The following is a 24,667-nucleotide window of genomic DNA, read 5'->3' on the forward strand; positions in this document are numbered from 1 at the left end:
TTTATTTTTAATGGAAGCTTGGTTTTTTATTGATTATCAGAATTTAACATTCGAAGAAATTACCTTTGTTTTGTTTTGTTGTACTATTTTTTTATTGTACTATTGTTGTTTTTTTGTATTATCTTTATAGCAATTGATTTATTTTATAATTATATTTTAATTATAGGCATTACAAATTTCCTTTCATGTTAAATTTAATCGCGCCCAAACTTATCGAAGGCTCAAACCTTTTTAGCAGTGGGACCATCAATTGCATTTGCTTGTTTGAATAATTTTCTGTTGAGCCTCAACATAAAATTTGAACAACGATAGCTAAAAACCTTAAATGGCACTCATATACATTTAATTTAATTATTTTTACTCTGGGTTGTTGAAGCTATCTTCTGTTCTGCCTCCAGCCCATATGATCAGTCTGATCTTGACCCAAATTTACGTTTTGAAACGCCTACCAACACTTGTTGCTTTCTCCATTTCACTCACCATCATTTCACCTAAATAGAGCATTGCCGAAAAATATGAAAAACCGAAATCTTCGCTGCATCGTTAGCAATTGTTATGAGAGTGGACAGCAGGATAGTAGATCCATGTTCAAGTTTCCCATAAATCCAGTTATCAGGCAAAAGTGGATGGAAAACATCGGCCGTTTGAAAGACCTTAACTTGTTCAATAGTCGGGTGTGTAGGCGTCACTTTGAAGCACAGTGTTTTGGCAAGACAAAAGTGTTTTCCTGGGCACTTCCTACGCTTTATTTGGGTAGGTGAATCAAGGGAATGCCCTTAAGTAGCTTTTTAAACAAATTTTCCCTACCGTTTAAGGTGAAAAAGAGGTACTGCACCAGATCAGTAAACCGAGGAAAAAACCCCTTACCCGCAAATGTAGCGTCAGAAATTGCCCCTCACAATCTCCTCCAGAAAGATTGCACTTCTTTCCCACGGATCCTGAGCTGCGAAAGAAGTGGATGGATATATGCCGCCTTAAGATGGACAATAAGTGGCTTTTCATCTGCGGCAGGCACTTCCGTCGCAGTTTTCTACCCAACAGCTATGGAAACCTCAGAAGAGACGCGGTTCCAGAACTTTATTTGGGTTTAGAAGGTGAAGATCCCCTGGGAAAGGGACTTAAAAGTGAGAGGTTGCATTCCAAGCGGACGAAAGTGTGTTCCAAGAGCGATGATTCGGGCATCGACGAGGAGAGCTGCAAGGAGAGTATTCCACATGAATCCTGCTCTAATTGCCTGAATCTTAAGCAGCAGCTATCAGCGGCCCTCCAGAGAATTGAGCAGCTTGAGGAAAGGCCACATACCAATACGGACAGCGACGAGGAGGAAGAGTACATTTTCATGCTAATGAAATAGATACCATCCTGCCTTCATACCTTAAAGAAAATTTATTCTAGTGCATCACCAGCTCAAGTTGAATCAACCGCCTGTTGGTGTCGTTGGGCAGGCGATATGGCATGGTGGCGGCCATGTTGGACAGGGCTTTGGCCCGCTGCCGGAGCTGCTGCATTTCGATCTGTTCCATCGAGCTCCCCACACCCGTTTTCAGCTGCTTATACTGCCGCTGGGCGATGTCCATGGCGGCCACAATAACGTCGGGCAGCACCTTGATCACCTCGCCACTGAGTCGCTTCACATTGGTCAAACACACATCCACATCGTTCGTCGTGTTGGGCATCAACTGGGTCCGTCGAAGCTGCTCCAAAGCGGCACTTAGATTCCCGTCGTGATAGAAATTGAAGAAGGTAAGCAGATCCTGCAGTAATACAAAGCTGCTCTTCATTTTGGGCTCCACCTCGATGCTGTCGTTGGCCAACAGTTGAGTGAGTCTCTGGGCCTCCTGGCCGAGGCGCTCCCTTAACGATCCACCGAGCGTGGGCAGATGCACCACTTGGGCCAGCAGAATGCAGATGTGCTTCAGAGCCAGGTTATATTTGCCGGCCATTTCGTAGAGTCGTGCTGAGATCTCAAAGTTGCCCAGAGAAGCCAGTTCGTCAGCCACCAGAGCTGCCATGGTGCTCGTGTTAAACTCTGAACAGTCGAACTGGCGGAAAAGGCCACTGAAAGTATGATAGACTTTAAATTTATGACTGATTCAAACGAAAATAAAACTGCCTCCTCACCTGTTAACCTCGTCTTGGTCACTCGCCTGTCGCTGGCCGAATATCAGATCAAATATGGTCGTATCAAAAACTCCACTGTCCACCACCACATTGCAGACGCACGCCATGAACATGTTCCTGCCCTTGGGATCTTTTAGGCAGCGCAGCGTGTAGTAGTAATGCAAAGCCTCCGAGGTGTCCGTGCGCTCGAATCTCTGCACATACTGCCGAATTAAGCGGGTTAGGTTGAGGCGTCGCAACGGCTGCGGATCCTTGATGTCAATCGATAACAGGGGCTGGGACACACTGCGTGCCCCACCCAGAAGACCCATCTCGTGAAGTGCTATGGCCATGTGCACGGCATGGACGCGGGTGTCATCCCGGCGGTAGAGGAGCTCAATGGCGGCTTCAAACTGTCCAGTAAGTGCCAGTGTTTCGAAGTACAGATGCGGCTGCTGGCCGGCATTAAAATATTTCTCGCCGTATTTCTCCAGAATCAGCGACTGCAACTTTCCAAAGTTGGCGGCGTCGCCGGGCTGCAACATAGCCAGCCGAATCCACAAAAAGTCGTCAATGGTCTTGGCCACCTCTCCATGAACCTCATTGACATCGCAGCCCAGAAGGATGCAATAAACGGCCTTCTTGTAGGCATCCGTGGAGTTGCGTATTTTGTTGGCATACTGCAGCCTCAGTTGGTTTTCGATCCGGGAATTTGTGTCGCCCGCATTTCGATCTGCCACCAGTTGTGCAAACTCCTCGTGGCTACTGCCCGCTTCGCGCAGGAACTCAACCGCCGTCTCAGTCGATCCACAGCGCAATCCGTAGTAGACCAGGGGCCACAACGGTCTTTCGCCTACCGTGTCCACCAGTCCGATGGTCTGCTGGGCACTGAAGCGGTGGCTCACGTAGGCCAGGACCAATTGATAACTATTGCTGGCATAGGAGCCGCTCACCTGGGAACTCATGAACACCCGGTAGCGCCGCTCTAGGTAGGATTTTGCGTGGCTAACAAACTCCGGCCGCTGCTGCCTGCTCTTGATGGGATCGCAGTGCAGAGGCTCGCTTATTTGGGTGACGCAGGCCAGCAGGGTCCACATGTCCAACAGCCGGCAGTCACCGAAGCTGTGGGACAACTGAGCAAACTTCTGCACGAGGTTGGGCCGGTTGCTACCCTTCAGCAGCAGTTCGTTATAATTGCGCAGTTCCTGGGCATAAACCAGTTCTAGATGATCAAGGCAGGAACGCGGCTGGCAGTGCGGATTGAGGATGGTGGGTTCGGGCAGACGCTGCAGGTCGATAAAGTTCTGAGAGGGCGCTATCAGGGCGTCCAGTAGGCGGGCCTTCTCCTGGTTCCAGGCGCTGTTCATGCTGGCCCACTTTTGTTTGCTCACTGAATCGCTGATCTGGGGATTCAGGGAGATGTCAGCGATGGTTTAGCCTGCCAAATGCTTACTCACGTTCTTGTTGGTGTCCTCGATCACAGAGAGGATTGCGTTTTCGCGCTCGTTCTTCAGAAATGTCCGCACATCCGTGTCCGCCTTTACGTCCAGTGGCTCGAAAGTTTTTCGGGCACTCAGTGCCTCCAGTTTCTGGTTCAGTTTGGGCAGGTCCACGCCCTTGGATCCCAGCAGTATGTGCCTAGTGAAGATGTCATGTCTTACGCTCTGGACTCAGTTTAGTTGGGACTCGTTTACTCACGCTTGGATCTCCTTGCCGCCGGTTTGGGTGACCCGGGAGTGGAGCTCCGTAGTGGCCTGCAGGACCTGCTGAAGCGTCCGCTCCACGGCGGGCAGCTCGCACTCCGCTTTCGCCTCATTGGTTAGGTTCTGGGCTCGCTGCAGCAGGGTGTTTAGGTCCATTTTTACAGATAAATAAGTAATAATGTATACAAAGATAGCCGGCGTCGAACATAAAGTGTTGTTAGATATTTGCGCCACAACTAAATTAGAGATCGCACTATCGAGCTTCATGGAAGTACAGTGTTCTCTCTGAACAAATATGTAGTATGCTGCCAGCTACTGTTGAAGTGAATTAAATATATTTACAAGCAGTATATATTAAAAACATTCAAAATTGTATCTAAAATAGAAAGAAAATTATGATTTTGTAATAATGTCAAATAGTTTTTTACCATTTCAAGCGAGCCTTGTAATAACATTTTTGCAAGGCATATATTTCTTATTTCAGTCACGAAAAAAATAGTTACATAAATATTAAGTTAATTTTTTTTTAACTTTAATAGAACATTTGGTTTTGGTATTGACCTATTCAATAACACTACATATAGAATATTTATAAATTTGGTCTTAAAAAATATGTTGCTCAGTGTTATTTAATATTTTCCTATTTACTATCCCACGCCACTAATTTTTGTTATCGATAGTTGCCCTGGTATGTGGTTCACTTTTCCATCTCTAAAAACGTGCGCGATTTGTTTTTATAGTTGGATCCACTTGTTTGCTCGCATAAAATGGCTTTGTTGACAGAAAAGCGTCCGAAAAATAAGTCTGCTCCGGCCGCCGACAGTTCCCCGGAAGAATCCGATTCCGAGGGTAGTCAGAATTCTGGCAGCGAGGCAGAAGGCAACGCCGGCTGGGCGGATTCCATCCTGAAGGTCCTGAAGACCACCAAACCAGAGACCCAAAACAAGACCGTGTTAGCTCGTGCCAAAAACAGCCAGGCAGCAGTGCGATTCCAGAAATCCGCGGCTGCAAAGAAGCCGGGATTTGACTTTGAAATCGAAAAAACAGAGGTTCAGGAGGAGGACGATGACGACGAGGATGAGAAGCCAGAGGCCTCTGCTCTAGATGCCACTCTGACCAAACAGCAGCGCAAGAACGTGCCCCTCCAGCTGCGAGTGAAGCCTAGTTTCCGGGACCTAGAACGCGAGCGAACGCTCCGCAAAGTGGCCACCCGCGGAGTGGTGCAGTTCTTCAACGCCGTGCGCATCCAGCAGAAGGATCTGGAGCAGCAGTTGGAGGATGCGGGTCCCCTGGACAGCCGGCAGGATGCAGTGCTCAACAACATTAACAAGCGCAAGTTTCTAGATGTTCTGATGAGCGGCAAGCGGGCGAAATCCACAGCCATAGACAATGCAGTAAAGAAAGAGGAACAAGAAACGGATGATGATGACGACGAGGATGAGGGATCCAGCGGCAAAAAGAAGTCTGAGTGGAGTGTGCTGCGCGAGGACTTCATGACCAACAAGAAAATCAAGCACTGGGACGAGGAAGACGACGACGACGAGGAGGGCAACAATGATGAAGCAGATGACAGTGACGATGATGATGGGGAGGATTAGCTTTAGTTACCGAATAAATGTTAGCTATTCAATTTTAAGACCTTTATTGTAATGGACTAGTTAATCATCTCTGCCTTCGAGGTCATGTAGATGGCCACGATCAGGCCAAACAGGCCGATGGCCGAGCCAAAGATTTCCACGATGAGGATCTTGACAAAGAGCGCCGAGTTGGCCGCATCCGCCAGGGCAGCGCCGGAACCCACAACGCCCACTGCCACGCCACAGGTCACGTTCACCAGTCCCGCGCAAAGACCTGCGCCAAAAACAGCGAATCCCGTGAACATGTTGGTCGAAATCACCGTCCGGTCGGTGATCAGTCGTTCGCTGCTGAACCGCTGAACGGAGCCGGAGAGCAGGATGGCCGTGATGAGGCCGTAGATGGCCACCGCCTCGCAGAAGATGACCGAGATCAGATTCTTGGTTTTGATGCGGGGGGATCGCACTCCGCCACCAGCCACGCTGCACCCAATCATGTAAATCCCCATGGCAGCGCCCAGAACAGACAGGGCGCAGGCGAGGAAGATTCCCAAGCCTGACCACAGGAAGGGATTCGAGGTGTACAGAGCCCAGCCGAGACCCATTCGCTCACCCGTTCCGGTCATCACGTTGGCCAGGACTATGCCACCCACAGCAAGTGTGGCGGCACAAAGCACGAACAGCACGAAAAAGATTCCGAAATTCATTATTCCAACTATTTTTTAGTGCGAAACGTTCTTAGACTCGAAAGCAACTTATTTTTCTGATGATTCAGCTAGTCAAAGCCTATTCGATTGCTTGATTAAAACTTTAAAACATTACCATTTACCATTAAAAGTTAGTTTTTCAAATCAAGTATTGTTATTCAGTTTTTAAAAAATGGCTTGGCCCTACTAATTCCTTAAAAATTGATTTGAAACTTGTTGACATATTCGAAGTAATCCGCTTTAAAAATGTTCATACTTAAAGTTATATCTTTTAACTCCCCCAAACAGGAATTAACTTTTCTGTTCGTATAATTATTTGTTAAGTATTTGATCTCTTCCATCCCTTGGGCTCAATAAAACCAATCTTATAAAATACATCTCTGTATTTAGTTAGAAGATGAAATGATTACATAAGAACTTATGTATGTGTGCATCAATTCGTGAAAGTAATGAAATAATCGCAGTCTAACGATTTGATTTGGCCACTCGCTCCAGTTCATCCTTCTTTTTAATGGCATACGAATTGGAAGATCCCTTGGCAGCGTTAATCAGCTCATCGGCCAGACACTCGGCCACAGTTTTGATATTACGGAAAGCCGCCTCACGTGCTCCAGTGCAAATTAGCCAAATTGCCTGTAATTGAAGAGTATCATAACATTTTTAATAAATACCTTTTGCATTGGTGAAATTACTGATTGGCAAATGTATGTCAAATAATTATATTAAAAAGTTTAAAGTATTGTTGCAAAAAATAAGCTCAAAACAATATATTGTATATGTTTTTATTACAAATATAGGTATAAATAATATCTTTACTATCCAACTCGTAGTATAAATGGACTATAATAAAACCTTCCAAACTTATTAAGGTAGTTTTATTCTGATCTCCAAATTCTATTCCAAAAATATATTTCGGTGAAATTTTGGGGAGATACAAAAACATATTTTTCATTGGCATCACATTGGTTTTTGAATGTTTTTAACTTTAATAGCTATTTAAAATAGCTTGTGTTAGAAGTTATTAATGTTATCATTTCAAAGAAAACATTAATCTCCAATAAATATATATATCCACTTTGTGGATGAAAATTGTGGTTCTTTACAATTGCATAAACGGTGCTTTTTAAAGCTTAATTACATACAAATCAATGTATGTATATTAATAAATTGTTGTAGAATCGTGAGGAACTATATAAAGTTGTATATTTTTTTAAATACAAGCTCCAATCATTGACTCTTAATTGGCTTGGAAGAGAGCACTGGTACACTCCAGATGTACTTGTTGGATCTATGACTACTGAAAGGTGTTAACCTTCTCACTTGTTTTGATCCCATATGGATATGAATATATATATTCACCTGATTCACGCGCCTCAAGGGCGACACATCGACGGCCTGTCGGCGCACGGTGCCGGCGCGTCCGATACGCGTAGAGTCCTCCCGCGGACCGGAGTTGACTATGGCGTTGACCGTGACCTGGAGCGGGTTCTCCGAGGTCAGCAGGTGGATGATCTCGAAGGCGTGCTTGACGATGCGGCAGGCGAGGAGCTTCTTGCCGTTGCTGCGGCCCTTCATCATCAGACCACTGGTGAGGCGCTCCACGATGGGACACTGGGCCTTCCGGAACCGCTTGGCCGCGTAGCGACCTGCCGAGTGCGGCAGGTAGCGGGCGAACTTCTCCTTCACGGCGATGTAGTCCTGCAGCGAGATGTCGCTGATCGAGATGTCGTCGCAGGCCCAGCGGCCAAATAGCTTGATTTCCGGCCACTCGGTGGCCTGCTGGGCGGCCATCGTGGTCGCGCCCTCTTCCTCCCAGATCTCCTCGTCCTGCGGCGGAGGCGGGAGCTGACCCGCCTCTTGGTTGTTGGACTCCACCACCTCCTCGGACATGTTGGACCACTAAAATCAAGCTGGAACTCAAAAAGCGTGCGACTTGGGCAGCGTTTTTCGCCAAAAGAAAGAGGATGCGAAAGAAAATGGAGAACGTCACTTTTAAAATGGCCGCCAAATGCAACTCTGTGGCGCCGGGCTGCCAACTCCTTAGCGATTTTTGCGCGGTAGTTCAAATTAAAAGCTCTCTTTTACTATTTATTGTTTAACCTAGCCTGTAATTCAATTCTATTTATTTTTAAATGTTTTTGTGTATTTTTATGTGCTTTGCTACTTTAATTTATTTTAAAGATAATTTAATATATCGTGTAATTCCAGTTCTATTACCTAGTCAATTTAAACTCGTGCAGTTACACTTGGTTGCCGAAAGTCGAGGCAAACGCGAATAAATATTTGTGTGATATTTAAAAGGATTTAAGCCAAGTCATCATAAGTATGTAAATATAAACATTAGTGGGTATGTATTTACGATTGGATAACGTCTTCAGCAGTAGTTGAGATTTCCCTTAATGCTGACACAACACCAGACCACCAGTTTAATTTTGTTTTATTTATTTGTATATGCTTTTGTGCATTTTTATTTCCTTTATTAACGTATACTCTAATTTATTTTAAATATTATATTAAAAATCGTGTAAATTTAGTTATATGGTCTATGTAATTTTTAAACTCTTGCAGTTACACTTGCTTTCCGTAAGGCGAGACAAACGCGAATAAATTTCAGTGCGAGATTTGAAATTATTCAAGCAAAGTCATCATATGTATGAAAATATAAACATATGTGGGTTATATGTACGATTGGATAACGCATGCAGCAGTAGTTGAGCTTTCCTTACTGCTGACACAACATAAGACCAGCAGTTTATGTTTCTCTCGCCATGAGTGTTTATATTTATCCGGGTGGTTATGTCACACTTACAGCCAACACAGTAAAGCTGAATTAATTGTAAAGTATGGAAAGACATTGCTCAAAATTAAAATAAAACCAACTGCATTTGCTTGGAAGTTATTTATAAAAATTATAAAAATCATAAATATTATTGACAAAATAAAAGTTGTAGATAAGTGTTCGGAATATGCCTGTTACTCACCGTCCTGTTAAAACTCATTTAAAATTGATAAAACACATATAAGTATGTATGTATATACGGATGATGTATGTAATGCACTCAACCATTTAGCGCGTGCTTCTGATAAGCCATCATCATGGTTATTTTCTCACATTAATTGATAAACAAAACGTATATATTTTATTATTTGTTTTAATATGGAATACTTTCTATAATAATAATAATGCGACTGTGCATCTTTCTACAACTTCTGCCTTGAACAGTAGCCTGAAATATACAAGTTTTTCGTTTTGTGGTAGTTAATATAATACATTCTCAATTAGCCGTTGAAGAGCCAGTGTAGAAACAAACATAACAAACTACTTAAAATCATAAACGGACACACACACACGTTGTCTTTCGTTTGGCAAAATAATTATACAAACAAATCGCCGTCGTTTTCACACTGAGCACACTCCACAATCGATTGAGTGATGCTGATGACTGCAAAGTGTGCGAGGCGTGAAAACCAACTGCTAACTTAACCAACTATCAACTTAATAAGTAACTAAAGTCCCAGTTTAAAGCGTTTCGACTGATCGTATTTCGGTTTGTGGGGAGTCTCCTGCAAGCTGTAACTGCATATAACGAGTTGTAATTTCCAAAAAATATGCAAACACTGGTGTTGCGCGTGCTTGCTTCGGGATGGGGGAATGCCTTGGTGACTGATTCTTGTTCTTCGGGATGATGGGGGGCGAAGGCTGCGGGAGAAAAGTGATAATTTAATGGATGATTCAAATATTACATAGCACTCCAGGCTGGTCTCATAAAACGAGTAGATTTGGTAACCCTTACGCTATCAAATAAATTATTAGTATATGCTTTTGATAATTCTTATTTGGGTTTATCCACTGACATTTTTTTTAAGCTTTTAAAAATGTATTTTATCCGATAATATGAGGACTTTATAAACACAGTACCATTGAAAAGGGAAGTTAGCACTTATTCCATAACCATATTGGCTTATTTTGCTTCTATACATCTTATCTTGTAAGTGATAACACATTATAAAAATAAGATGTAATAATCACATTGCTAAACATGGTTGTTTTAATAAAAATCGTGTTAGATATCTCGACTACCAATTGTATGGTTTTTTTAACCATTTGTATTTGGCTAAGAAATTTACGAACAATACGAAAATATTTAAACATTGATTTGCATTGTGTTATTATGGGATTAATAAAAGTCAAATAGAATTTACGTTTAGGTGCATTTCAAGAGTCTCAAGAACAGCCCATTAGGGATAAGTAAACTGATTATTTTATAAAATTAAACGGTTTTTTGAGTTACATTTTAAGGCACGCTTTCTCATCTTTATATCAATCTAAAAACTCGTTTTTAATTAAGAAGTTATTAATTAATTTGTCTTCTTTCCTTTGGGTAGAAACAGTAACAGTAATTGAGAGATATTTAAGAAGTAATCAAATAAAAAGCAATGCAAAGAACTAAGTCCTAGAATGCAACCTAAATATGATAAGTTAATTGCGTGCCAGTGAAATCAGTCGCCCTACTGCCAGCTCTATTATCATGACCTTCGCTGTTGGATGGTGATTCACACACTTACACTGGATGGCTGGCGACTTCGCCTACTCCTTGTCGCCCATCTTGGACTTGGAGGTCATGTAGATGCCCACGATGAGGCCGAACAGACCGATGGCCGAGCCGAAGATCTCCACAATGAGGATCTTCACGAACAGAGCGGCATTGGCGGCGTCCGAAAGGGCGGCTCCCGATCCCACGATGCCCACAGCGATGCCGCAGAAGAGGTTGACCAGGCCGACGGCGAGGCCGGCGCCAAAGATGAGGTAGCCGGAGAACCAGTTGGTGTTCTGGATGGCCGCCTGCGACAGGGCCGTCTCCATCGAGAACTGCTCCAGCTGGCCGGACAGCACGATGGCGGTGATCAGACCGTAGATGGCCACCGCCTCGCAGAAGATGACCGAAATCAGATTCTTGGTCTTGATGCGGGGCGCCTTCACGCCTCCGCCCACGATGCTGGTGCCCGTAGTGTGGATGCCCAGGGCGGCGCCCACGACGGACAGTGACACGGAGAGCCCAATGCCAAGGCAGGCCCACATGTACGGGTTCGAGGAGGCCAGGAACCAGCCCACGCTCACCCGCTCGCCCTTGCCCGTCAGCACGAAGTACAGGGTCAGGATGGTGGCCACGGCGAGGAAGAGCCACAGGAACGTTTGGGACACCACGGTGCGTATTTGGGCCGCCATCTTGCTATTTCTTCACTGTCTGCGGATCGTGGGAGTGTTAGCACATCCGGATTTCCAACTTTTCCAGCTGACACTCACCGAATTGCAGGCGTAATTGTATTTTCTGTCGACAGGTGACTGCTCCGTGCGAAAAAAGAATCCACAATCACATGACGTACATTTTCTCTATCATAGGCTATCGAATAATCACGCCACTCGATAAGTGCGATAACACAACAGTGCGCAGCTATGCCCAGCTGGCTATTTCCAAGCTGAATCAATCTGTTATGGGAGAAAAGCAATGAAGGTTTATAGGTTTCTTTAATTTATTTAAATAATTAATATTACTTTAGCTGTTTACATGTAAAATTTAAGAAAATTTTAACATATTTTATAACCTGAAAAAAACCAAGTTTAAAAACAAAGTCTAAGTTATAGAATATGTTATTATTTAATTTCCATACAATTTTTAATTAATTATTAAAAATAACTTAAGAGTTTAAAATATGTTCTTGTTGTAATCGACTTGGAAAAATAAATGTTTTCCGTTTTTTGTCAAACAATTTAATGATTTAAATTTTAATTAAAAAATAAATTTGTATTGATTTTTTTGTAAGCCTATAAGTGGTTTTTATTAGTTTTCGACAATTTCCCAATAGCGACATTATTTTAGCAGCTAAATATTCTTTGGGATGACACCCTGGATAAAAACGTAATGGACTCCAAATCCGAGACATCTTCCCTAGCAGATGACTTAAAGCAAAGACGCACACCGATAACTTGCCGATTGTATCGGGAAACTATCAATAAAATGGAATGTATTTTAACCTCGTTGGACTTGGCGGTTAAAATTCGAAAACGACTTAGAAAAAGCATTTACAATAGAAACAGAATTATAAGAAATTATTAACATTTTTAAACTGGAAATTTTAACCTTTGACAAACATATCATTTTTGGGAATCATGTTTAAAATGCGAAGTTTATTATAACTTTTGGGATTTTTCGTTAAATCTTTTGATCAACTAAAATACTTTTTATAAGTTTTCTAAACAGACAATTTCTTTAAAATGTTGATATCAATAAAAAGTTAATAACTTTTTTATGCAGTCATCAAATGCCATATAGTTTCTTATACATTTTTATTGACAGTAGACACTTCAAATGGCTGCCTTTCTTCAAATGTAATTTTCTTGTTTTTTGTTTTGGCTTGAAGAGATTTATCCTCTTTTTAGTAGTAAATGTTTTGGGCTGAGATAAGTAATATTTTTATTTACGCTCATTAAATTTGCCCATATAAATGTTTATTCATTTGCTTTTGTTTTTTGTATGCATATCAGCAGTCGGAGGCCTTTTTGCAGTTCAGTGGCCACCGCCCGAGGAATTGTGCCTACGCGTGGAAAACTGTCCTGCCGGCAGCGACTTTTCCGACTCATTGAATTGGCCGGGGGAGCTCAGGCCAGGTCAAGATTTCGCTATGGATGGGGGCACGTTTAACAGCAACCACGTGACGGGGGCGTAATCTAAAGCCACATCATCATTAAATATTTACACTACATTATAATTCCTGTTCCTTTCTTGCGCGGCGCGTGTCATATACACGTTTGCACTGGAAAAAAATTATTAAATAAAGTTTTTACTATTCATATTTTGTAAGATCACATTTGTAAGATATTTTTCTTTTACGTAGGTTAATTTTTTTTAATCTCCGTTTTTCCGTTTATATCGCAAAGTGGGACAAAGAGTTTAATATATTTTTCTTTAGGAATTAGGCTATTGTATTTATTTTTTAGAGTGTAAGTCAGTCAGATAAAACCAGCGACAAAAAGAGGGCTTGAGGAAGAAAATGGCTTACAAGAAACGGAAGAAGAATGGGTCGGCGCGGGCGACACAACCGCAACATTCAATTAAACGTAATGTGTTGTTTGTTGTCCCTCGAAGGACAGGTTGGGCCCATCCACTTTTGGTCCCCACCCTTTTTATAAGACCCATTCCTCTCCAGGATAATAAATGTAAACTTTTCACTTGAAAAATTCACGACGCGCATAAAGAACAAATAAAATGAGATGTCTACGGATAAGGCAGAATTGCTATGGGTCTGGGTCAAGTCAAATATCACAAGAGAAGTCCATTAACCTGCGTCATTCTTCTACTTGACTAACTTTTGCACGCGGCTTATCTTTAGGTTTTTGTTTTTAAAAAAGTATAAATGGTGAATATTCACTAGAACACAAAGTGTTGAGTACTACGTCCGATTAAATGGAACTTGGCTTTGTGATCAGTTGGTTCTGGCCAATTTTTAGTGAGACGTTAACAAACGTCTTGATTTCTGGCTATGATAATTCCCTCATAGAAGTCAAACTTATAATAAATGCGTGTAACTGGAAGACATTTAACAATGAAACAATGTTTATGTTTTGATAAGTGAAAAATCAAAAACTGATAGACAATTATATATTGCAGGTTAAAGTGGTAAAAACCATATTTTGTGGACAGCCGTTCAAATCTTGCCCGCTTAGTTTTTTAATTCTTACATTTTAAAACGGATAACTATTAATATAAAATATAAATTAGAGTATTTAAAAAAAAATGTAAAGTAATTTGCCAAGTTTAAGGTCGCTCCACCTGCAAGAAGGCAACACTTTTGTGCCGCTTGACTGCGGAAAAAACACAACAATAAAGCATATGCATAGGCGCACCTTTTGTTCACCTGCCACCACCTGGCAACAACAACAACAACAGCTGCAGAATGAATTGTGGCAACAGAGTTTAGTTTTCTATAGACCGGAAGTTGGCCGGGCATATAAAAGGCCTTCCGCTGCTTTCCGGTGAAATGTTGCATTTCAAGCATGCCCCAGACATGAGTATCCAACAATATGCAAACCAGCAACCCCAACAGTCGTGCACCCACTGTTGCAGAAGCGTCTGAAGTAGCCTCGGGCACAATGAACTTCAAAAGAAAGCTGAGTTCCGACAGCCGCACTGAGTCTTGTGGAAGGCTAATTTTGAGAGTCATTCAGGAAAATAGTCAGGAAAGCAACCTAGCAATAGCTGTGGTTTGTGTACTAATCGCTACTAATTTGTAAAAATACACATGCTATATTGAAACATCGGAAGATTTGTTAAGTTAAAAAATATTAATTAGAAAAGGAATAAATATATATGTAACAACATTTAGATTTTTATTTAACATTTATATATTTAAAAATCATTTCTTTATATAAACATGTATTTTGACATTTTCTAAATATATTTATTTCCGTATCAACATCAAAAAGATAATCGTTTTAATTACCTTTTTTCTGTGTATGTATACATTGCACTTGTAGTGTGTCTAATCTTTATTTTAAAAAATGTTAATAGTAAAAAATATCTTAAGAAAATATTTTTCAATCGTCCATTCTTTCACATTTCAAGCAGTCAGCTAACATTTAGGCGGTCCACTACAAAGGACCTGCTTCAGAGTGTGGACGTGGGTTTGTGCGAGAGTCCGGCACAAAAGGCTGTTCAGAATTGATTTCATTGTTAAGACATTTGGGCCGATTTAGAAACCACTGGGCAAAGTTCAAAGGGAGGACTGAAGCCAGGTGGTGCAGGTGGAAAATGGGACGAGCGGTGGTGAGGTGGAGCAATGCTGCAGTGGAATAAGCCGGCATCTTGGAGCTTCAGTCTCTGTCTTTTGATAAAGCAGGTCCATCCGAGGTTAAGTAGGCCTCCTTCCCCTTTGTGCCCTTTAATCTTATTTATTTGATTGGTTATCCCAGAAAGCTAATGCCAAACAAAATCTCTTTTAACAGTTCTTGATTTTTATTTTTTTTTCAACTGGTCTTTAACTGCTTGTGTGAACAAATTGCATTGCTTTTATTTTATTCGAACTAAGTGGCCGTCTGACATTAATTTAATGTACTGTAATGTAATGTTCAATCCGTAACTTATGCAAATGAAATGGCAATTCAGTGAAATTTAAACGGCCGATTGATTTTTTGCAATCTTTTTATTTATTTTTTTGCTGTTTTTACACGTGGCAAGTGCGGTGAGCTAATGAAATGCAGTTCATTGTATATATCGAGTTATAGGCAGAACACTTCGTAAAGAGATTCAAACATATGTTGGAAATTATAGTTACTTTTCCCTTTTACACATTTTTATGGTAATTGTGGAGATAATGCAATCAACAACTACAATGATATATCTACTCAGCCATAATATATTTACTAATGGCCTTTGCAAACTTGTAAGGAGAGATTTTTAATAACTGTTCATTTATTAGTCAGTTTTTCGCCATGCAAATTGGTTTGTGCAAAAAAAACTTTAATTTGTAATTGGAGGATTTTGTAACTATTTCAGTTCAACATTTGATTTAAAAAAATATATATTAATCCTGGTAATTTGACTTACCTCATGACCCCTCAGGAAATCCGTAATTTTCAAGCCTCCAACAGAAGTTGCCAATTTGCAATAACCACTGTCAGAAATATTATGTATATTTTTGTGCGCCCATCTGCGCTTTGCTCTTCATTCATTTCATTAACTACAAAGGAGATGAATTAACGTGGCAGGGGTTTTCCTCAGAGGTTCAGTTAACTCTCGCATTGCTGAACAAAAACCCGCCACAGGCACTTGGCCAAAAAGTGACAAATTGTTTCAATTCAACAAAAGGCAAAGGAGCCAAAACAATAAAATGAGTAAGATGGCAAAAGCACAAAAAACAATAAAGCCTGCACAATAATGGCCTAGAACAAAGATAAGGGGGGAAGAGAGGGGGAGTTCGGATGGAACTGAGCTTTATAACCCTTTTCTGGGCTAGTCCCTCGCCGTTTGTACACGGAAAAAAGGAAAAAAAAATCATCCGATGATATTTGGAATTGAACTGTAAATTTTCAGCAAAATCTTCTTTTATAATTTTAACATGCTACATTTTAATTATATATTTAAACTATATAAGAAAATCTTATAAAGGATTATAAAATTACTTTGCTATTTTTAATACTATTTATATAAGATTGTTAATATCAGATCTTATGACAAACAAAAACTGGGTCACTATAGTATACTTCAGTATTGTATCTTACACTTTTTTTTATATCTTTTATAATTTTTATTGCAAATCACTCTAAGGAATATTATATCAAAATTTTAATGAAATTAAAATGACAACTGCAAATTTTCATAAATTGTGTTTCTTAGTGCAGCGAATTTTTTTCTAGTATTCTTTTCCGTTGTTTTTGACTCGTGTTTTCTTTGTGTCATTAGCCGCCGTGTCCGTGTCTCTGCCCGTGTCCTTTTTATCTGTTGTACATGACATTTTGGCCTTCCTCATAAGTCCCGGACAGGCGAGCATAAAGCCGGACAAAAGGTAGCACCTTCCCAAGAATGATGACGGCAATTTGCGGCTGAATATTCTCGCTAAGCCCTTCCTTACTTTGCATCTCATTCTCACTAGCATGTACAATTATCTTAATTTTATCTAAAAACAGGAACTGAAATTCTGGCGAATTTTTTCGTATTAGAACTTGGAATTCTCATCATCATTTGGCAATGCAGTTTTGGACACGCTCTGTTTTCTGTCCAAAAACTGCACAGTGGTTTTAGGGTAATGAAAATTCTGAAAACAAAATCTAATTTAAATTGCAATATTTTAATTATGATAACTATTATTTATTACTGATCTAAGGCAAATATATCGGCTTAATAAATAGAATAATAATATTCTCCTTTCTTAATTTGTAATGTTTAACTCTCGTTTCCCACTGTGCCTGCAATTGAAACTGAAAACTCTTAGAAGATTTAAACTGGCATGTCCGTATGCAAATTTCAAGCGAGTGATAAAAATTGACTCCTGCCCTGAAATGGAAATGCAGTTTGGAAAAGCAAATATTTCAGCGTAAGTAAACTACATTAGCAACAGGAGCGCGCACACAGGGGTTGAGGGGGGATGTTGGGAAAGGGGGTCGGGCCTAAAAAGAGTGGCAGCATGAGGATGAGCTAGTTGGCCCTTGGTTTATTTGCCCGTGCGTCAGGTGCAGTTCAGTCAGGTTCAGTTGAGCTTCATCCTTGGTTCCCAGAGCGCCACTCGTCCTACAGCCACCTCAATTTCCCAAAATTACCCATACGCCCCGTGAGCCGTTGCTCCGCTTCCTGTATTTGTATCTGTGCGGTTGACAGCTCTGCAGCTCTCGCTTCACTAACCATCGAGAGGAAGAGGGCTAGCCAAAAATATAAAATCGTTTTGCCTGAGGGCCAAGTTGAAAATGATAGAAAAGTTAATCTGATGTTTGTGCATACGCGATGCATTTTCTAAATGTAGCATTAGGTGAATAACGGCAATCAAACTTTGCGAACTTAAATTACCTCAGTAAGCTTTTAAAGAGTATAGCAATTTATGAATATAAATCAGAGAAATACCTACAGATTTCGAAAATGGATTTTGTTAAAAGTAATAAACTATAGTTTTCCCTTTAAATGTGTTTTTTTTGTGAGCTTTATATTTTTTGTATATGTTTTGGCAGTTTAACTCTCTTTTCGTATGTGTTCGTGTCAATTATCAAAGAAGGCCAGGAGCTCCCGGGGACCAGAGTCAGCATTCGGTATTATTATAGTGGTATACGAATTATAGATTGTGTTTGCTTAAAAGGACAAGAAGGTTAAACAACAACTATCGTCCCGGATCAATATCAATCAAACCTACAAATGATTGCCCAACTTTTCACGTTTCTCTCAACCCAATAAATAGACCATTTGCTGAAAATGTCCTTCCTCCGTTAGACAAACATTTGTCTAAAATGTGGATTTATAAGTTAAATATTGTCACAAGCTAGCAAGCCAGGAGCAGAGTAAGTGAGACAGATTGTCAACGAAATATATAGTCAGGAGCGGTGTCAAACAAATGCGATTAAAACTTTAGCCAAAGACAAACAAACAAAAGTTTTAAAGACTTCTGGGACCACACCAAAGCAGCCGAGCAGAGCAACAAATTAATGAAATAGTTTTGATGACTTTTCGCCCCTTGGCCCCGCATTATCCCGAAATTCCCCATATCCGCCTCTCATGTGCAATGAGCGCAGCTCTGTGGGCAATTAATCGAAAGTGTTTGCTGCATAAATCAAGGCGACTTATCCATGCCGCCGAAAGTATGCAAAGTTATTTGCCAGCAAGGAATGCGGCATGCGCCGTAAGTTATGCTAACTATGCCACAAGGAGCATTTCCCCCTTACCACCGAGTCTGTATATGTGTGCGCTCGTGAGGGGGGCATCGCAGTATGTGTTCGTTTGGGTAATCAGGCAGCAAGTAGGTCAGCGGCAATCAAAGCCAGAGACTCCACGAGATGGAAATCAAATTGTATTGTGCCCGTGTCTGCGGTTCGATTCGGCTGGTGCCACAAGAAATTATTCCTGACTTCCACGCCACTGAATAGCAAGTATTTAATGCAACGCCTAAGTGTCGAAAAGACTTTAAAAATCCTATGAAAAGAATCACAGCTTTTTCGTAATCAACTTTCGATAAATTAAGTGCTGAACCTGTTTTTTGAAAATCAAATTTAAAAAAAATAAAAAGAATCAACTTCTTAGACATTATAATGTACTTAGGTTGACTTCACCGAAGTCTAATGTCCTATTTTTAAGATTCTATGCTTGCTTAAGTAAATCCGAGCTATGATTTTATTCCATTACATTTTTTAGGTATATTTTAGGCTCAGCTTGTTTACAAGAATCATCCTCTTAAGGGATGAAGTTCTTGTTGAAATTTCAAATTTGCAATTGGATCGTCAATCTGCTTGCCCTATCCCTTAGACTCATTTCCCTTTCCTCTATTAAATTTAATGTCTAATTTCCAACAAATTGCTTCCGTCCCGAAGAATGTAACACTAAGTTTAACCCCAATAACATTTGCTTTTTATAGCAAAGCCGGCACAGTTACACGCCCTAATGCCAATTCAATTTGACTGTTCCTAATTACTATAAAATATCGCGGATATTTAGCATTAATGAGGCCAGTGCGATGGGAGACGTAACCAATTCCCGATTCTCCCGCTCCGGAAAGAAGTTCAAGTACAAGTTTTAATTGAAATTTAAGCACTTAATTTGCCTAAGTTAGCAGAGGGAATCGGGAGGAGAACTCATTGATTCAGGCCGGTTCTGAGGGGCGGAGCGAACGAATTTGGGGGTTATAAATGGGTTACCGCGAAGGTGGTGACCCCAAAAGTAGAGGCCCTTTGCTGATGATGTCGTGCAATAATTTACACCGGTCATTTCTCTCCTTCTCTTTATTTATGTCCCGCAGATGTCACGTGTTCCTTTTGTTACTTTTGGACACCGCAATTCGGAAAGGGAGGGGGTTGAAGTCAGTGTTGCCAACTTGGTCAATCTCCTATTTTTTAAATTGTTAAAATGTTTAAACATTTCAAAACTTAAGCTTTATTTGCTAAATTAGGCATACCTTTTTTTTGTGTTAAAAAATTGTGAAATGAATTTGTTTTTAAATACCTACTTAGTTTTATAATACGCGATGCACATTATTAAAGTATATTTGGTGCAAAGCAATAATACAATTTGTGCCTTCCTTTATTTTCACTTTTCTGGCTTGTATTTGGCAACACTGACGGGATTTCTGGGCGTGTTCCTTTTGAATTGGTAGCCTTGAGTGAAATATGGCGAAAGTTCATGAGGAGACGACATCAAAATGATGATGATGCCTCCGAGTTGGGCGGCGGTGACAACATTGTCGACGTCTATTGCAATCAAGAATTTATGTTTTCAACGCGCAGTTTGTCTTCACAAGGAAGGTGGTCTTCCCCCTTGGGACTCTTAGCCATCCGGGTCCTGAGCTCTACAGTTCCGGCTGAAAAGGGAATGGGTTTTCGGCTCTTGAATGCCTTCAGTTCGAGTTGGCTCGCTTGCTTGGTTAAACGCAATTTAGCTGCATTGCTCAAATTTCCGCTCCGCTATCGCGTTACCTTCTTCCACATCTTACCCTCATGCTGGCTTTTCATCTCCCTTTTTACCTCTATCTTTCCACTATATGTATTCGAATATCCTGCCGTGACTTGTAAGCCAAGATGTGCAAGAAGTCAGCCATAATATTTGAGTTGGGTTAGCTGGAATGCGTAGGTCAGGGTATCAACTGTTTACTTGATGTTTGGCCAATTTGGAACGAGGTTCATTATGAATTGTATTGACAGTGTGGGGTTTAGTAAATATACCTATTTAACGACAGGCAAATTTTCCTATAATAAAGATTGCAAAATCAAGAGCATATACAATTTGAAAAAAAAAATGTTGGGTAATGATTGAAAAACTAAAACTTATTATACATGAAAAGATACATTTAATTTAAATTCATTTGAGAGTCCCATCTAAATGAACTACGTTTTTATTTGTATAAATTTAAATAAACTGGGGTTTTAAGATAATTTGGGGTGTTAGAGAAATTACTGGGCTTCAAAATTCACTTAGAAAGACGTCTAAAAGTATGGAATACAATAAATTTTCAAATATAAAAAACGATTAAATCTGCATATTTCTCGACACCTATATTAGTAATTTTAGAACCTAGTCATTTCATTAGAGACCCAAAACACCTTGAGAAAGCAAACAAATTTAATGAAACTATCACTGTATTTATTAGGCCAGTTGTTCGCATTCCAAGAAAGCGATTTAGATAATTCATTAGCTCGCTTAAAGTTTCCCGGGAAACCAATTAGGAGCTACCCCGGGCAGATCGGACCCACTTCAAGACCATAAACTCTCGCCTGGCGCCTCGGGGTGGACAGGAGATTATGCAGCATGTTCGGAGGAAAAGCGAAGAGCATTTGACTGACATCCCGGGCATATTTATGGTGGGAAGTCCGTCCGAAAAGGGCGGACTGGACGGCCATGTCAAGTGCAGTGACTGGAGGAAGGTGAACCCTCGTGGGCCACGATGGCTACATCTTCGGCAGAACTCCGCACTGCGTGGGCTGTCTGACGATAAGAGGCACTTGTCTTGTCTGTAATGGATTATTCGACATTTTTCACATGTGCCTGCCCTGCGGTTAACGCTCAACACATCCCGAACACTACACGCGGCAAAAATTAATTTGCGCCCTATTCCCCCACACCCATGACTTAAATAAACTGTTTTCAGTCTATTTTCGGGGTCTCTAACTAAATATATGTATTGTAAGGAAACGCTTAGAGCCGGCGACAGTCAAGTCAGCCACCTATAAATAACGCCGGCCTGACATCAAATAATCATGGCGGTGTCGGCTGAGACTACATTTTGGAGCGTCATGGCCATGCCTTGTGTAAAATATGGCAGTACTGGGAGAAGTTTGTGTTAAATATGCGTGAATTATAGTAAGAAGCTTACCCAGCCGCTTACCTTAAAGGCTTATTTTATTTGGGAGGGGTTTACTCTATTATGAAGGTAATGGAATCACAGTGAAAAAATTGTAGTATATGCTAGTAGTGAGTGCAATGTGTCACTTGTCACTAGTGCCACATCTTCAATTTTCTCTAAATATTGGTGTTTTTCCATTTAAAAGTGTCTCCGTTGATCCTTCGCCCGCAGCTCTGTCCCCCCTCCCCGCAGCAAATTTCTGCTTGGATTCTTTTGTTTGTGTTTGGGCTAACCGAAACACCAGAAAGAATTTTGCGATTTCCATGCACGTTTTGCATAGCAAAAGACGGAGCGAAAAACAACAGAACCCAAAATGGGAAAATTCTGGGGGAAAACGAGTGGTGGCAAAGGCAGCTGAAAATAAAACATCAATTTTTATGCGACAATTTATTGCGTTTCCTCCGCTTTTTGCCTTACCTTCCGCTTTCGGCGAGTGGCGAGCGTGTTGGGCACGTGTTCTTTATATTTTGGGCATACCTTCGGGCGTCTGATTACATAACAGAAAATGTCAATGTTTGTCAGCCGGCAGCTATTAGATTAGACAAGGTGGTTACCTGGAACCCCGAAACTGCGTCCTAGAACCATTCCCTGTGTCGGTTTCAGCTTCCCTCCCTCTTTTCAAAATGTCCATACACAAAGAAAATGTTTTATATTCTATATATTTACATTTGCTTCACAAGCTCCAATATTTTGTTTTTAAAAAATGGGTATATGACATTTAACACGGATTGTTTAGACTTTCAAAATTAACTTTAGTGTTTATTAATAAAAATTATATTTCATATTTAGCAATGATTTTTTAAACATTAAAAATCTATAATATTAACTGTAGTCTGTTTAATTTATTACTTAAAATTAACTGGGCATCAAGAAAATTTTCTTGTAGATACCGTTTTACATATACAAAATAAAATGAGGTACAAATATTTTTTCTTAGTGTGTTTATAGGGATTGAAAGATGGTAGATGGCAGCTTAGATGTTGCCCGTGTTGACTGTGTGCGAATTGTCTGCTAATCTTTACAAATTTGAGGTGCGCATTTGTTTACGAGCTCGCAATGGCAGCGTTAGAGCCATGACTTCTGGCTAAGCTTAGGCTTTTTTGGTAGCTAAAGAAGTACTGAGCCCAGTGAACCACTATGCCAGAAGTGCGGCCAATAAATAAAGCATCCGCCCTGTAATCGGCGGAAGTTTGTAACTACAACAAGGAAACTGTGGGATTTTTGAATTGCGTTGGAATTATAACTAAACATGTTAGCATGGTAATTATCTGTACTAAATTATAGAATTCCCGTCGAAATTAGAGTATATCAGTCGTAAACTAGATTGCTTGATAAACAAATCAATCGGAAATATGTTCATTCATATCCTTTATATTTCTTTAAGCAAACTTAAATAAGTCTTTCAAAACTGATTGCAGATTCTAACTTCAACTGATTTCAGTCTCTATGCTTACCTTATTTAATGAATTCCTTAATTGTGATTTCCATATCAAATTGATTTGTCATTTAAGCCAATCAGTGAAACCTAATTTCACCCTTTAAAATCCCAGCCTCCATTCAACTGAACATGCAACTCAATTGAACCGTGCTTTCAGACACATTCGCATTGCAGCGATATCGTTTTCAGGCCATCCGTGACGCAATCCGACTAGCCTTTAGTCCGACAATCCGATTCCAAGCAGTTAGCACTCAGACGCATTAGCAGCCACCCATGGCCGCCCTTCAGTGCCATTTGGAATCGACAACAAAGCCCGTGGCAGAAGCTTAATGAGCGAGCCAAACGCCTCTCAGCAATCAGCCATTGATCTGGTTTTGCACCCATCAGATATGCAATTAATTTGGCCATAAATTTACCACAAGTCGCTTTCAAGCATAAAGACTTAATAATACATTTAATTACGATTTTAAGTCGGAGGTGTGAAGCAGCAACTGCACTGGAAAAATTAGTCTTTGACTTATGAAAATGACATAAATAAATCATTAAAAGTCGGAAATGTTTATAAAAATGGTATCTAAGTCATTTAGATTAGGAAACAAATAGTTACCAGAAAACTAAACTCAATTAACATTTTGATTGTGTACTTCCGTCTTGCTTAAGGTTCTGTCATTATCAAAATTGAAAATTATTCAGTTTATTTTCCTAGTGTAGTATACATGATATCCCTGCATTTTTTACTTTTTCAACATTTAACGGCTGATTAAACCTTTTGAAATATTCTGCACTCATTCCTTAACGCAAAATTCCTCAATCGCACGCAAAAGTGGAAATGCCAGATATTTACTTTACCCTTTTCTTTTGTGCATTATTAATTTTCTTTGATAGCCAAATTTTTGTGGAGTGACCAAGGGTATAAAAAATAATGACTGCAACTTCCTGGTCAAAATGGGAGCGAAAATTCCAGGCTGCAGGCGTCGATAAATTAAGCTTTATGCGTGGCTAATAGAAAAGAGGCGGCCACCTGGGTGAGGCCCACATATGCAAATTGTTGTGGCACTCGCATACACACGCGCATTCAGGAATACATAAATTACATGCTTAAGCAACAAAGGGAAAAAGGCAGAAAAAGTTTCATAAAAATATGTAAAAAAAATAAACTATTTTTCCAACGATTTGCATTGCATGAAAGGAACGCATAAAGCGGAGCTAGGAGAACAGGTGGCGGACAAGGGGTTATATGGATATTTAAATAAAAATGGGGAAATGCAAGGAGGCAAATGCCGGCTGCGTCTGTGTGCGACTTTTTAGCATAAACTTGAAGATCTCGGCGACGACAGGGCGTATGCGTAATGCAAGTGGCATAAAGGTTGCCCATATCCTTGTAACTAAGGGCACTTTCCGCCTTGCCTTTCTACCAGTCAACCTTTTGCTTTTATGAGGTGAGCCGTAAAATATGAAACGCTTTTAGCAGATGCTTTGAAAAGCGGAAGGGGTAACAATGGAACATTTTGATTAAGAGTGAAGTTTATACGAAAAATTGTACCTTTTGTAAAAGATTTTTAA

At 40.5% G+C, this 24,667-nt stretch overlaps 6 protein-coding genes across 6 annotated transcripts; 2 read left to right on the forward strand and 4 right to left on the reverse strand.

The window, feature by feature from the left end:
• Nucleotides 1–265: 265 nt before the first annotated feature.
• LOC108042356 lies at nt 266–1,354 on the forward strand. The gene is made up of 2 exons (XM_017120584.2): nt 266–753; nt 816–1,354. The coding sequence occupies exons 1-2, from the start codon at nt 516–518 to the stop codon at nt 1,352–1,354; spliced, it is 777 nt and encodes a 258-aa protein (XP_016976073.1). The 5' UTR covers nt 266–515.
• An 8-nt stretch (nt 1,355–1,362) lies between these two features.
• LOC108042355 (nuclear pore complex protein Nup93-1) lies at nt 1,363–4,065 on the reverse strand. The gene is made up of 4 exons (XM_017120583.2): nt 3,799–4,065; nt 3,558–3,738; nt 2,122–3,503; nt 1,363–2,058 (listed from the first exon to the last, which is right to left on the reverse strand). Exons 1-4 carry the CDS (start codon nt 3,957–3,959, stop codon nt 1,392–1,394), a joined length of 2,391 nt encoding a protein of 796 aa, XP_016976072.1. The 5' UTR covers nt 3,960–4,065; the 3' UTR covers nt 1,363–1,391.
• Nucleotides 4,066–4,498: 433 nt separating this feature from the next.
• Nucleotides 4,499–5,439, forward strand: LOC108042349 (RRP15-like protein). Its single transcript, XM_017120572.1, has one exon. The coding sequence runs from the start codon at nt 4,571–4,573 to the stop codon at nt 5,399–5,401; it is 831 nt and encodes a 276-aa protein (XP_016976061.1). The 5' UTR covers nt 4,499–4,570; the 3' UTR covers nt 5,402–5,439.
• An 18-nt stretch (nt 5,440–5,457) lies between these two features.
• Nucleotides 5,458–6,376, reverse strand: LOC108042352 (V-type proton ATPase 21 kDa proteolipid subunit). The gene has a single exon (XM_017120576.2). It carries the CDS (start codon nt 6,082–6,084, stop codon nt 5,458–5,460), a length of 627 nt encoding a protein of 208 aa, XP_016976065.1. The 5' UTR covers nt 6,085–6,376.
• A 76-nt stretch (nt 6,377–6,452) lies between these two features.
• On the reverse strand, nt 6,453–8,051 carry LOC108042350 (40S ribosomal protein S5b). The gene is made up of 2 exons (XM_017120573.2): nt 7,444–8,051; nt 6,453–6,717 (listed from the first exon to the last, which is right to left on the reverse strand). Exons 1-2 carry the CDS (start codon nt 7,972–7,974, stop codon nt 6,550–6,552), a joined length of 699 nt encoding a protein of 232 aa, XP_016976062.1. The 5' UTR covers nt 7,975–8,051; the 3' UTR covers nt 6,453–6,549.
• A 1,623-nt stretch (nt 8,052–9,674) lies between these two features.
• LOC108042351 (V-type proton ATPase 21 kDa proteolipid subunit) lies at nt 9,675–11,520 on the reverse strand. Its single transcript, XM_017120574.2, has 3 exons — nt 11,390–11,520; nt 10,651–11,330; nt 9,675–9,784 (listed from the first exon to the last, which is right to left on the reverse strand). The coding sequence occupies exon 2, from the start codon at nt 11,309–11,311 to the stop codon at nt 10,673–10,675; it is 639 nt and encodes a 212-aa protein (XP_016976063.1). The 5' UTR covers nt 11,312–11,330; nt 11,390–11,520; the 3' UTR covers nt 9,675–9,784; nt 10,651–10,672.
• Between the last annotated feature and the right edge of the window lie 13,147 nt (nt 11,521–24,667).

This window comes from Drosophila rhopaloa, unplaced genomic scaffold (assembly GCF_018152115.1).
Source record: "Drosophila rhopaloa isolate 14029-0021.01 unplaced genomic scaffold, ASM1815211v1 contig_178, whole genome shotgun sequence".
NCBI lineage: Eukaryota > Metazoa > Arthropoda > Insecta > Diptera > Drosophilidae > Drosophila > Drosophila rhopaloa.

Coding starts and splice junctions, on each gene's coding strand:
- LOC108042351 (XM_017120574.2), bottom strand. CDS start 11,311: ATGGCGGCCCAAATACGCACCGTGGTGTCCCAAACGTTCCTGTGGCTC.
- LOC108042355 (XM_017120583.2), bottom strand. CDS start 3,959: ATGGACCTAAACACCCTGCTGCAGCGAGCCCAGAACCTAACCAATGAG. Junction 3,739..3,798: donor GGCGGCAAGGAGATCCAAGC/GTGAGTAAACGA, acceptor CATCTTCACTAG/GCACATACTGCTGGGATCCA. Junction 2,059..2,121: donor GACCAAGACGAGGTTAACAG/GTGAGGAGGCAG, acceptor TCATACTTTCAG/TGGCCTTTTCCGCCAGTTCG.
- LOC108042352 (XM_017120576.2), bottom strand. CDS start 6,084: ATGAATTTCGGAATCTTTTTCGTGCTGTTCGTGCTTTGTGCCGCCACA.
- LOC108042356 (XM_017120584.2), top strand. CDS start 516: ATGAAAAACCGAAATCTTCGCTGCATCGTTAGCAATTGTTATGAGAGT. Junction 754..815: donor ACTTCCTACGCTTTATTTGG/GTAGGTGAATCA, acceptor CTACCGTTTAAG/GTGAAAAAGAGGTACTGCAC.
- LOC108042349 (XM_017120572.1), top strand. CDS start 4,571: ATGGCTTTGTTGACAGAAAAGCGTCCGAAAAATAAGTCTGCTCCGGCC.
- LOC108042350 (XM_017120573.2), bottom strand. CDS start 7,974: ATGTCCGAGGAGGTGGTGGAGTCCAACAACCAAGAGGCGGGTCAGCTC. Junction 6,718..7,443: donor CCTTGAGGCGCGTGAATCAG/GTGAATATATAT, acceptor CTTCAATTACAG/GCAATTTGGCTAATTTGCAC.